Source organism: Oxyura jamaicensis, chromosome 6 (genome assembly GCF_011077185.1).
Source record: "Oxyura jamaicensis isolate SHBP4307 breed ruddy duck chromosome 6, BPBGC_Ojam_1.0, whole genome shotgun sequence".
Classification (NCBI taxonomy): Eukaryota; Metazoa; Chordata; class Aves; order Anseriformes; family Anatidae; genus Oxyura; species Oxyura jamaicensis.
This window is the reverse complement of record NC_048898.1, coordinates 5929971-5943986: the sequence shown is the minus strand read 5'-3', so window position 1 is coordinate 5943986 and position 14016 is coordinate 5929971. Positions and strand designations below refer to the sequence as shown.

The 14016-nt window shown below is 43.2% G+C and overlaps 1 protein-coding gene across 5 annotated transcripts in view; it reads left to right on the top strand.

The window, feature by feature from the left end:
- Positions 1-14016, top strand: part of ARID5B (AT-rich interaction domain 5B) — a 129846-nt gene that overhangs the window by 45985 nt on the left and 69845 nt on the right. For all 5 annotated transcript variants that reach the window (XM_035330437.1, XM_035330440.1, XM_035330438.1 and 2 more), the window contains exon 3: positions 11696-11926. In XM_035330437.1, the coding sequence (XP_035186328.1) occupies positions 11696-11926 (231 nt within the window). The remainder of the gene's footprint in view (positions 1-11695; positions 11927-14016) is intronic.

The window sequence follows — 14016 nt, the reverse complement described above, 5'->3', positions numbered from 1 at the left end:
CAAACGCTTCTGTTCCTTCCCTCCACCACTGCCCAACAGGCTCCCCTGTCCTCAGAAGGCAACATCTGCTTTGGGGGTAGGGTAGTAAACCGTGCAGGCGTGTGTCTGCTGAAGCCTGGGACCCTTCTCATCGTCGTAACGAGGAGGGTTGTCGTCTGACCGGTAGCTCCTTTTGTTCCCTGGTGCATCTTCTCTGACCAGAAAGTTTTGTACCTCTCGTACAGGTGCCGCAATAACCGAGTTCAAAGGACCCAGCCCTGTTCTCACTGAAGCCCACAAGCGCGGTCGTTCTTCCAGTGAGACTAGGACTCGGTCCAAGCTGACTCGCGAGAAGCTTTACTTCTCTCCATTTGCTCCTCACACGTCTCTCAGGCCATGAGTAATGTGCCATGAGACAGGAAAACCTGTGTGAAATTTTCCAAGGGCATTTTCTATGTTTTAATAACATTAATGAAATTGCTTAACACTTCATCAGATTTTTCAGCTTAAGGTGTTGGGGTTTTGATTCCTCCCTGTTTGGGTGCTCTGACTTCTCTTTAGCACCAGAAGGTGCTTCCCTTAGAAATGGGACTGGGAGCTCTGATGAGCATTTTGTCCAGTGATCGCAGCCTAGCCTTGCAGAGACCTTTTTAGCCCAAGTATCAGTAGACACCATTCCTAGGCAGCTCTCTGTACGTTCTCTTTTGCCTGTGGGATCGGGACTGACCAGCCCATGAGCTTTTGCATGCCTGCGACCAATTCCTTTTCCACTGAAATGCAGCTGTGCCACCAAAAAAAGGTAGTGCCACAAGCCTGGTCACGCAGGCAGGCTCTGGCATTGCTCAGCCTCAGCACAGTTGGTTTGTTCATCTTTTTCTACATATCATTCAATTTTTTTGTCCTCTTTTTCTAGGAGAGGGCGCATGTTAGTTCCCGTTTCCTTTACACCTTCTTACCGCTCCTCTTCAGCCTCAGTCAGCCTTGTTGGGGTGCAGGTTGGGATTAAATGAGCAGCCATGGGCTCACTCACGTACCCTTACCAGCCACTGCAGCTACCTTTAGGTTGTTTTTCAGAGCAACACTTTGTGGGCAATTGGACGGGTTGGATTGAGTAATGTGAGACGTTTGGTTAGAAGGTGAGACGCCCCGAGGTGCTGGGGGAGCGCGGTGTGGAGATGTTGGGTACCCAGTGGCCGGGAGCTTGGCTGTGCCCAGCTGCCCGTTCTTGGTGCTGTTCCTCCTGCTCATTTTCACCTGGTCATAGGGAAGGAGGGGAGCTGGAGCAGGGTTCTCCTGGGGAGCAGATACATCCTATGCTGGGATGAGATAAGGGACAGTAAATTCTTGGAGAAAATACATTTTTGTAACTGCAGTATTTTTTTTAAGAAACAGCGTCATGCTAATTCTAATTCTGTGCCACTCCTGGATTTAAGCGTCATTACACTGCAGATGATAACTCAAGTTTATCTGTAAAATTGTTTAACTGTGGTTTTTTGTTTCCCAGCTTGACTTCTTTTGCTCTTCCCGCCTTTGATTGGCTTCCAAAAAAGTTATTAACATGTTGCAAAACAAATACAAGGGACTGCTGAAGCTTATTAAAAATGGTTTCTTTTGTTCGTATCTGGCAGTTGACAAATTGTCTTGTGCTCTATCTTACCTGCTCCAGTGTGAAAGGTTACATGAGAAAATGGCTGCAAATAAATTGCCATTGAATGTTGTCGAAGACTAAGCACACTGCTTCTCTATTAAGGACCTCTTTTAAAGCTCTCTATTCAGGCTCCCCCCTGCATGTCTCTCTAACACTTGTCTGTTATATTATGTTTGGCACAGAAGGAAACATTAAATAGAAAAGAAACGTCTGACTGTGGTGTTTCTAGACCCTATTATCCCTCTGTCAAATGTCCACATGAGAAGGGTACAATTTTTGTCCATATTGATGATGATTTCTGAAGGTTTTACTAACCATCTTCAGTGAATTGCTAGAAACAAATGAAATTGAAAAGCATATTTTTGCAGCTTTGGAAATCTTACTTAAATCAGTGTAATGAGACTCAGTAAAATGTAATTATTCTCACTTCTCCATGTGTCAAAGAAATCAGCAGTATGGTTAGGGAGCGGAGGGTTACAGTGAGCTTGTTATTTTTATACGGAGCCAGATACTGCTTGTGTGTAGTAAATGGTAAATAGTAGATAATGCAGTTTTTATGTGTACTAAATACCCGGCAAGAATTAACGGGGTTGTTACTTCATTAAGGGTTTCAAAGAGGGCATAAATGTCAGAAGCAGAGCTCAACTGTTTAAATCATCGGACCATTTCCACCCTCCACCCCTCATGTCACAGCTCTGGGACCGGCAGCTTCTGCCGTTGCTATTTCGAGGAGGGCCAAGTTCCTCCGAATTTTCAGAATGATAGTGAAAGGCCCTGCGTGAAGCGTGGAGATAAGGCTTTTGACTCATGCGTCTGGGGGTAATGGGAGATGAAGGCGACTGATTCTGCCATATGGCTATGGCGGTGTAGCAGTCCCTTATGAGTAAGGCTGCGTCGTACGCTTCTCTCATTTGTGTGCGAATGGTGTGTGGACGAGGAAGAGGGAAGAGATGACAGGAGACCCCGTTATGCTGGTATTAAGCACAGTAACTTATTTTAACTCTCAGTGGCCTTCCATTGTTTCCAATTTTTCATTCCTTAACATTTTCCCAAGCAAGTAGGGATCTGAAGAGATCCATGGATCTCTTCACCTCTTCAGCACAGAAGGCAAGTAGCAGAGCCCAAGTTTGAAAATGATGGGACTGCAGGATATCTTCAGAAAAAGAGATCCAGTCTTCAGCACTGGGTTGGGGAACCTGCTACAACCTTTGCTTCATTGCTGTAGTGGTTAATTGTCATCCCCGTCAGTAAGTGTGCGCCTCTCCTGCCAGTGGCTCCGGTTGCCTCTTTCTCTACAATAGTAGAGTTTTCCACTCTGCATTATTTTATCTGCGCGGTGCTACACTTCAGAAGAAAGGAGCCTAAGACACATAAGCATAGGAATAATAATAAAGATGAAGAGAAGGTGTTGTAGGAACAGTTACTGGATGTGACCCCACTCATGGAAACTCTTTAGGGAGTACGTAGCGTCAGCCGTAGCAGCAGTGGCAGTACTTGTGTTCGTAGCGTTACCCCCGTGCTCGTGTATTGCAGGATCAGGCTTTACATGTAAGTACTGACGCGTAGTTCAGTGGTGTGTTGGATGGTGTTCAGAGACTGCTGAAAATGGTGCATTAAATAGCACTTTGAATTGCAAAGTGCCGGTTCAGTTTTGTCTATGAGAATGATAACACTTATTATCTGATTGTTCCCTGTGCAAATCTCACCTCAGGAAAAATTAAATTATGTTTGAATTCAGCTAAAGCAAAGTATATCATTATTTTCTTTCGTTATTAAAAGGGTTTTTTACTGTTTGTTTGTTAAAACTGAAGCAGCTGCCATGTTTGAGCCTTACATGATTTAAAAGCAAATACAGAGGCAGAGCCATTTACAGTACAATTGGCTTGTTTAATGTGATTTAATTCCTCTTCTTGGCTTCGTCATATTACCAAATTATGTTTTCAGTCCCCCCTCCCCTTTTTAATTCTTTCTTCTTTTTGTTATCAGCAGAATTGAAGCTGCTTATCAGTAACCACGACAACCAGGATAAATACTTGTTTTAAAGCTGATGCACATCCAACCTGAATGGTCCGCATGACCCAGAACATTCAAGAGGACAGGCAGCATGTGCTCCCTTCTATAATCAATCTCCCCCTTCCCCCTGTCTCCATCTGCTTTAGAAAGCTAAGAGGACAGTTTAAAAACCTTCATTCTCAGAGCGGTTTTCTGTAGCGATCTTTGGCTGTTTGGCCATGGGCTAGACCACTCCTGTGCCCTGAGGGATTAAATAGAAAAGGAAACTGGGGGAAGGAGAGGGGCAGGGAGAGGGTTTCACAGACCAGCCCCAAACTTGGCCACATATGTGGCGCCAGCTCACTTCTCTCATGCTCCTGCAGCTGCTGCAGCAGCACTCACCTGCAGTAAGGCTTTCAGAGCCCCATGGAGGGGCCAGGCAGTTCCAGCCGGGCAGCAGAGGATGCTCGGGGGCCTGAAGGGGTGGCTGGGATTGGGCAGGGCAGGGAAGGTGGCAGCGGTGGCAGAGACACCTTGACACAGAGCCCTCGCCCCATCCTGGGGAGGCCTTTCAAGTTTCCCTTTTGAGGAAACAGGAAAACTCTGGCTTACCCAGAAATCCCCACTGATGAGGATTTCTGCGCTGTTTGCTGTCTCCATTGCTCTCTAAGTTGCTTGATGTTGTGGAGTAAATCCTTTAAGCGCTCTCTGTCTCAGTTTCTCTCTCCGTGTAATGGGGATAATAATTTTTACTCATCTCCATAAAGCAGTCTGAGGGCTGTGGATGGAAGGGTTATATAAAAGCTGGAAATGGCGATTGTCACTCTTCTTTGGAGCCTGGAAACACCTCATAAACCTGCTTCCTATGGCACAGGAGGGTCCGGGGAGCACAGAGCAGGAGCTGCAGTTATGAGGAGCTGATATTGAATCAGGGTATGAAAAGAGATGTTGAATGTCTGTCTGGAAACTTTTTAGGCATTAAATTTCTTTTGTCTTCTTCAAAAAGCAAACTTAGGGTTTAAATTCAGCGATTTGATGGGGTAAATATTATGGTAGATTTGATTATATGGACCTGCTGCATCAGCCATCGATGAACATACTTGGTTTCATCCCCATTAAGTAGGGCTAGAACAAATCCAATCCAAATCACTGACTGTAAAATGTTCTTCAACCGTTCGCGTTAAGTACGCATGAGATGGTGCTGTCTTTTTTTTTAATGACTGTATTGCTGTTGGGTGGAACAGTAGCTTCAATCTCCAGTAGATGTGTAAGTTCTCTCTTTCTTTCAGATGTTACACTAATCTTAGGAATTCTCTGAACGACTGATGCTCTTCTGGCGCTGTGACAGAAAATGGAGAGCTGGGGAAGTGGCACAAAATTCTGAGAATTAGCTCTGACTCCTCCTTACAAGGGAGGAAATATCTGATACAGGCAGAAAGGCTGCGCGTGGTATTCTGTGTATTGGCAAAATAGCTTTTGCCTTCTGATCAATTTAAAAGCAAAATCAGGCAGGCAAACGTCCACATAAGAATTACAGGCAACTTGTTAACATCATCATTATCTGGTAAACATAAATGTAATCACTGTGTTCCATATCCTGCAACACGTTGCCTTTGTTCTTGATTGCATTAGCATTCAAATAGAGGGGGGGTTCTCCAAGCGAGCGGGAGTAGCGTGGGTCCTGCCAACAAAGCAGTATCCCTGTTGTGTCAATAATTTACCCAAATTGTTTTAAACCCAAAAAACACAGATTTCCAGTCCCATGTCTGGGTTAAATCATTCTTGTATTTGCGTTTATCTCTGAGAGAAATATGACTCTTAGATTAATATTTTTAGATCCTGTAACTAATTAGCCAGCCAGGGCATACCAAGTGGCATTACTAGCGTGAACGGAGACGGGGGAATGACAAGGCAGGGGGGCCTGGAAGAGCTGCGTTTGGTAAATCTGACCTAATCCCTGGAGTGAGAGCGGCTTGGTGTGCTAGAGCATGCAGCAGTACTTCCATACCGGTGATGCCCAAGCTCCTCAGCTGTTACTCCTAGGTCACAGCAGCCTGCTGCAAAGGGAGGTGGATTCCTGTCGGAGCTCGTAGCCTTGTGTGATGAGATGTGTGGGGTGGTCAAGCAAGGAGCCTGCTGTAATTCTCCCTTGAGGGCTGTTTCTGGGAGAACCTTTCTGTCCTGGGAGCACCCGGAGGAGGAGGTGAGGACTGGCAGTGCTTCTCGGCCAGCTGCAGCTACCTGGGCGATGAGCTGGGAGTGCATGGCAGGCTGTGACTGGGGGCGATACGGGAAGGTGTTCTCATTTCGAGATTCCTCTTAAAGGTTTTTAGGTCATAAAGACCGAGTTTCTTCTTCCTCCTTCTGGTTACTTTTTGGTTGTTCTGCTGTTTCTGTTGCTCTTGGACTTTTTGAGATGGTCAGGTTTTTTAGCCAGTAGTGCCCTATGTTCGTTCTGCCTGCTGGCAGGCTGTGCTGTGCCCCCGTGGGGTGTTACTGGACCAGGCAGGTTTGAGATGTGCCTGCGGTTGTTGGCTTGGAAGGGTCAGCTCTGTGCATCTTCACCTCGTCTCCCCTTGTTCTTGTGCTTGTGCTGCGGAAAGTCCTGGTCAAAGGTGCAGAACGGGATGGAAGGAGAATGGGGTCCTGTCTGAACAGCTGGAAGAGCCAAAGTCTGTTAACGCAGATGAGGGCAACCTTTTCATATCTTGACGGCGAGTGTATCTGCTGCAAGGGGATGATTTAGCATGGCTTTGGACCATTGCTTTGGCGCAGGGCAGACTGCGTTGGCACTTCGTTGTAATTCATGTCACTCATTAGATCTGCAGGTTAAACCCCAAAACTGAGCTAGTTGTCACTGCAGATGAGGCAGTAGCAACTCCAGAGAGAGAAGTGATCCACACCTTACAGAACAGCAGGTTGTAAGGAGATCTGTCTGACTAGAGAGGGATCTGCACATCTGTCACTGACTAGAGCTGTGTTAGGAAATGACACGAGTCCCATCATGGGTGCACCAGTGGGTTGCTGAGGTCCTGGCCTCTTTCCAGGTCTGGGGGAGCAACGGGACCTGACCACTGCTCTGCAATGGCACCCTCCTGGCCTGGGGGTCCTGCCTGTGCTCATGCATCTCTGCCACCCCTCACCGTCCCAGTCCCTCCAGACATCCAGATGCACCATCCCTTCCCTCTGTGCCGGCTGCATATTGATGGTATGGCCAACGCCATGCATGCAGGCAGTGATAAACTAATTATGATCTGTGCATCCGCTGGGACGCCCCCTTAGTAACTGAGCGTAATGGAAGAAGGCAGAGCGGCTCCTGCTGCGAGCGGGAGGGAAGCCTGACGGACACAGCGCTGCTGCTTCCTTCATTTTCACTATATATTCCAAATAACTCCCTTGCTCAATTTGCTACCCACACACCAAAGCATTGTCCCATTTTATCTGGTTCCCCTGATACTTCCATTGCTTATCTTATGAAGATCTGTGTTAACATTTATCAAAACAAATGGCAAGCCTGGGACCTTTTAAGTAGTTTTTTTAGTTAATAAAACCAATCTTCTACTTCTGTTATGTTAAAAGTACATTATCTTTTTATTACAAACTCTCTACAGCTCTGTCTGTTTTCCTTCTTGGCAATTTCATGACTGCTCCAGTTGATTGCTGTATGGAGAATTACAAAATCATTAAGGGTGGGGTTTTACCAGCTGACTTACAGTACAAGCCATTTCTCAAAATAACCACAACAGTGCAATACTGATGTGTAATTTACGTCACAGTATGTTTTTATGAAATAGTTTGTGGCTTATTCATTTAGATTTAGAACTGAATATCTCTTCTCTCGCTTTTTAATCAACCTTTCTTCTTCCTTCTTCTTTTTTTTTTCTTTTTTTTTTTTTACTTTTTAATATTTTCCACTCCTAGGCTTGGCTTGCCTCCAACTTACCAACTACAGTGAGGAGAGAAAAAAAAAAGATCTATATATTTTCTCTTTCGCCTGCAGTTTAACTGCAAGTGTGTTTTCCTCTTTGATGTATACATTTGTGTTAACTGCCTTGGAAGAGATGGTAGATCTGTGGCAGAATGTACTGCACCAAGGTAGAATGGAGAATTGATGAAATAGATGCAAAAGTTTGGAATTTCAAACCACAGCAAGCGAGTGACGCTATTTAGTCTCCTGTTCTAGTACATTTCCTTTTTAAAAATGACTTTCTGTATAATGTCTTGTAATTAGAACAGGAAATCATTGAGTAACTGGAAGAAGAATAAGAGCACTTAAACTGAAAAGAAAATTACCTTCCGAGAAATTATATTCACAATTTTTTTTCCCTCTAATTTTTTTTTCTTCACATTGCAGTGTTGGTAATGATAGTAACAGATGTACGTCCTCTTATCTGCATCATTGTTCTGCTTATGTTTTCTGGGGAAAAAAAATCATTTTCAGTAACACAAAAAATGAATGGACAGAAAATGGGAAATGCCTAATTACAAAAAATATTCTGTGTCACAACAGAGTAGCAATTAAATTGAAACTTCAATATAATTATCAATAACAGGCGAGCCTGGAGCTGTGCCAAGTGCGTAAAGTTGCTGCTCAGCCTTTATGTGGTTGCTAGGAGCACAGCGAAAAGTATAAAGCTTCGAGAAAGGAATGTCTAATGTAATAAAGTAACAGAAGGTAGCATAAATCATTGTGAGAGCAGTTCATATTGACATTATTTTACTTAAATTGGGTTGAAACTAGACATTTAGTCTTACAAGAGGCACAAATTCATATTTCTTCTGAAGAAATAACTCTCTGCTTTCTGGGAAGAAGTGGAGCGTCTGCTTTTCTAGCACGAGTCGAATACATATTTGGAGTCTTTTAAGCAAAAATCTCTAAATGTTTGTTTCTGTTGGCACCCAAATGCATTTGCACTAATACGATTAAAAGAACTAAAGGGCAAAATACTTGGCAGATTTTGCAGTTGAGGTAATTAGGTACAGGAAGGAACATGCATAGTTTTTCCATCAAGCTCTATAAAATCCTGGTGCGAAGGTCTTTTTAAAGAAAAAAAATGCTTACTGATGTTGAGAGTAGATTATGGCGGTTAGCAATAACATTGTAGTCTGATGTTTCCGAAACAAGCAAACAAAAAGCCGAGTTACATTTTTGTATTGCTCTGTTCTCTCTGTAAATAGTTCTGGCTCTAGATGGATTTGTTAGGAATTCATGCTTTTAGCAGGCTTTTCTTCTTTTGGGGCTTTTAATTGTCTTGCATTACATATTAAAAATGGTTGTGCTGATTTGAAAAGTCAGTTCTTGCATAGATTCATTGTGTTTGGCATTTCATGCATCTCTTACTTACAAAGACAACTTGAAGAACATGTAATCCAACATAAATGCCAGGCTGTGCCAAATCCCAGCTCTCTTTACCCCTCACAAAGGAAACTGTTGGATTACATCTCTGCATATATAGGCACTGTTCGTAACGCAGGGGCGGAACCTCGCATTGTAATTACAGCTACTCTGTTTTCAGCCCCGAAATATATAAGTAAATGAAAAATTGACATCGGAGGGGGTTATTAAAACAAGTAATTATGGTATAAGCATGGGATTAGAGTAATTTCAGTGGAATCTTACAAGCAGTGTACTGTAGGTATTATCTTTTACCTTGTTCTCTCTACTGATTCTAGAATGAGATTCAGAAATACAGCATCTTGGTTTTCTAAGACCTCCGTGAAGTGTTTTGAGAAATTACATTGCTTTTCTGGATTTGAATGCAATGCGATCGATGTTCAATCTCTCCTCCTCCTAAGAGTAAACTCGTTCTGATCACACGTATCAGAAATATTCAGCGGTATACATTAAGCCCACCATTAAATGATGTGTTAGATTTTGCTAGAAGAAAAATACTTCTTTGGGCTTGCATTTTATTAGGGATTGGTCTACTTTGATTTTTCTTGTGTGGGTGTGGTTGAGAAAAAAGTCTTTGTTCCAGGAACACTGTTTGTCTTTCACTAAGCAAATCTTCAGTTTATTCAGTCTTTATTCATTCTTAGAGGTTTCTGTTGAACCTTGAGTGAATAAGGGAAGTAAAAAATTCATCATAAAGTACTCATTGGAGTTGCACAAGCACGTGTAAGAGTGACCCTGTAAAAAATGACGTGATTTTAATTTATGCCGTGGGTTTGAGTTAAGATGTTAGTTGTCAGGGGTAGGAAGTTTGTATAATTCTGTGCAGGGACTTACAGCACATTTGTCTAGAAACTAATGGTTTACTACAAAGGCACGTGGGACGTGCATTTATATACACCCTGTTTAAAAAGCTGACCACATCCTGGCATGAGAGAAGTGCTGTCAGATCAACAGATTCAGCTCACCAATATCTACACGAAGGTATAAAGTAGTAATAACTGTCAGGCAGGCGTGTATGAAACTCTCAAAGGAGCTAAAGGATGGATCATGTGCTTGTTAATTCCTAGAACAGTTTTCCTGATCTGATTTTAGAGTTCCCTAATAAAGAAGAGACTGTCTTAATCCCAGGAGCAGTTCCTTTGGTCGTGCTGTTTTGTAGGCTCATGGGATACTTGCTGAAAACAAAGCATGGCCACAGCCTTATTGTCCAACAGGAGCCTTGGAGCCATCCATTTTATTTTCTCAGAAAAGTAATGTAGATGCTGTTTACCAAACCGCGTTACTTCTACTTTTTTACACAAGTTGTTTGATCTCCCCACCTACCGCCAGGTGGTGGGCAAAGTTCTGAATTTTTAAAAGCGATGGCTGTCGGGAGCTGCGCTTGTGCAAGCAGGGCTTCCCGAGTCCCTCTGCTGTGCCAAATGCACTGCAGTCTGCGGCGGTGACATTCTAGGCGATCTATCTGCTTCCAGAGACTTCTGAAAATTCAGCCTTTTATGTGTCAACATTTCCATCGCCTCACACAAATCAAGATGCGCTGTGCCATCATATTTAGCTGGGGAGAACTGATCTGACATTTCTTTCAATATCTGAAGAGATTTTTACTTTAAGGGGAAGAAGGATGATTTCAGTATTAGTAATAGGATTAAATATTAGACCTTTTGTCTCCGACAGAAGAAATAACAGAGTTATTCAGTAATCAGAGTAGAGCAGAAAACATAAGCTGCATACTCTTGCTTTGTCTTCATTGGCATGCAGGGAAAGGCATGTTCAGTTACCCCACCTGAGGAGATAAATGAGCATAAAAAGAAGTGCTGTTAAGTACTGGCTGCATACCTGCAAATGAATAATTTCTCATGTTTGCATCTCTGTTTTTTTTGCTGTTAGGTTTCCTGCTGGTTATCATATGATGAAACTTGATTGTGGTAGTTCAGAATCCGCCACCTTTATGCCTAATATCGTTTAAAACTCATGGGAATGGAAAGGAGCGAGCTTGGGATCGCTTTGCATTTTGAGCCTACCTTTCCACAGTATGAGCTGCTTGGAAATTCCTTTTGCTCAATGAGCTCCATAGGTGTTTTATTGAGCCTTAACTGCATTTGCAGTTAACGTGAGGAAAGTTACTTCCACCTGTTGGGGCAGCTTCGCCTCACTGCCCAGGTCAGATCAGCCCACCTCCCCAGCCCGGGGCCCGCTGTGGTTGCCAGTACCAGGTACTTCAAAGGAGCATTAGCAGCTGTGCTCTCTGGGGCTTGTTTGTTATTATTTTTAAAAGGTGTTAGGTGGTATAAACATGAGTTCAGTGGGGTCATATAGAGACCTGAGTAAGAATGACAGATAATATTTCTATCAAAGCAGCCAAGTTGGCAAAGTCTGGCGAGCACTTTGATCCAGGCCATTGGCCAGCTTGTGCAGAGCTATGCTCCCTTACCCCATCAGGTAGACTCCTGGTGGGTAAGCATGGCAGAACTGGACAGAAAGTTAGAGAAGAAGCAATTTCAATAAAATTATTCTAAAATTTCTGTTTTTAAAACTTTTTTTTTTTTTAATCACCATGCTATAAAATACAGGTATTGAGAAAAGAATGAACTAATGGGCCATGGGTTTTCTGAGCTGCTTGAGTAACAGCCTTGTTTGGTATTTTTCTGACATAGTATTTTTTTTCCCTTTTCATCTTCCAGGTGAAGATGACGAAGATTCAAACCTGCTAATTCTCAGCTACCCACAGTACTGTCGATATCGCTCCATGCTAAAGCGCATTCAGGACAAGCCTTCTTCAATACTAACAGATGAGTTTGTTCTGGCCCTGGGTGGCATTGCAGTAACAAGCAAGAACCCCCAAATCTTCTACTGTCGGGATACATTTGATCATCCAACTCTTATAGAAAATGAAAGCATATGTGATGAGTTTGGTAAGTCACTTTACATCTATTTTCTTTTTCTCAGAAGTAAAGACATTTTTCTTCTTAAGTGTCCACTGATTTCCAAGGGGAAAATGTGATTCCTTTAAAGTGAACCAGTGCTATTTATGTTTGAAATGTTAAGTACTAAACGTGCTCTTTCCTCTGAGACTGAAGGCTTCTAACTGCTAGTGATCTCAGTATTGCAACTTTAGTTTATCACAATCAAAGATAATGTTACAAGGGTAGAGCACAGTTACTCAGTTTAAGTGAAAGGATCCATTGTCTGGATTTGAAATCTGTCTACCTTAACCATTAGCCTATAGCCTATGTCTTTGCAGAAACTTTACAATGTGTGTTGTTTTTTTCAAGTCATTGTTGGTGCAGTATGCTAACAAATGCAAAACAGGAGAGACTCCCTGCGCGTCCCGCTGCTGCTGCACAGCACTCATCAACTGCGCGTATGCTCCCAGGGCCCTGAGCAAATGTCAGCTATAGGTTGTGTGTTTCTGGCCCTCCTGGAAGACGGGCTTTTTCAGTAGGGGTTTTGCCAGTGCTAGGAGCTTGATTTTCCGAGTGCAGAGGCACTTCTGGGAGGTGACCTCTTAATTCAAAGGGTGCAGAGAATAGTTTGCCACTCCAGAGGAGTACGCAGCCCATCACAGCTGGGAGAGAGGGCTGCAAGATGTGTCTCCGATAGCTGCCAGGTGATTTAACACTTCTGTTTTGTTTTGCTTTGTTAAGTCAACCCAAGTGCAGAGGGCGTGCTGCTGAGCATGTGGCAGTTCTGCACACACACAGGGCAGCTCCAGTAATGGGCTGGTGTAATTTCTTCAGCAATGTAGCTATGCTGTAAGAATCAAGTTTTATTACCAGTATCACCAGATGGATGAGTGCTGCAGCTAACGCTAGCAGCCTGCACGCGTAGCGGTGGGCGATGCCTTTGCTGTGTGAGATCCATACATCTCCACAAGGAAGCTCTTGGGGGCTTCCAGAGAGACAATTATGGTTTATGCATTTATGCATAAAGTAACATGAGTGAGAGGGAAGGGACTCAGCGATGCCTGTGATGAGACAATAATCTCCCCATTTTCCTGACCTTAACCAGTTGGCTGCTAGTTTTGCGCCCAGTCCAGGCCTTTGGTGTGTGTTCCAGGGAGAAACACCAGCCCAACGGGTGGAACTGAGGCATCTTCTGGGGGGGATGTGGGACTGCTCTTCTGCTGCACCATGCACTGATCAGCCTCTGGCAGGCAGGAGATGTGTCCTCCTGCAGTGTTGGTGCTGGAGCACATTGCTACTGTTAAAAGTTTAAATTTCATGGCGTCAAGCTTTTGCAGAATTGGGCCCAAACTGTCAAGTCCACTTACACAAAACATGACAGGCTTTGAACGAACTATGAATAGAAGTGTTGGTTCCTCATAGGAGTGGGTGTAGTGGAAAAAAATGAATGAAATGTCCTGGAAGTTTGGTCCAATTATGCAATAGTATCGTGTTGATTTTTATTTACTCTGAGCTTCACCACAGAATATAAAGTTCAGTTTTAATTGACTATCCTTCTCATATAGGAAAGGTTATTTTAGGCTTGAAGGCGTTTGATGAGCGTACCATCTGTTTTCCGCAGAGTATTTTATTCAGGGTCATTCCTTGATTACAGGTTTGTCGAAATAGTTGGATCCATAATGTAAGTGTATCATGGAATATTAGTAATAGGTGAATCAAAGAGATGTGGAGTGATACAGAAACTACGCTTAGTGAACCATAGCAAGTGCTTTGTTCAGTCTCTGAAAGCTAACTATGCCATTCTGTTGACCTTTGCAAGGCAATTATCTCATTATCAAACCAGAGCCACAGAAATCTTTGCCATAGAAATTAATAATGTGTATTTAAAATTTAGTTTGGTTTAAGAAGCAGATTTTCTTCAGTGCCTATAAAAACAAAAATGTACTACTCTTTAAAAGTAATTTTTTTATGAAAATAATGATGTGGTAAAATTTGCAAGCCCTGCTGTGCAAGGAAGGAAAAACTGGCCAATGTATGGTTCTGCTTCTATATTGCAGAATGTATGGTGTCAATTACACTACCTTTGTTGAAGGCAACAG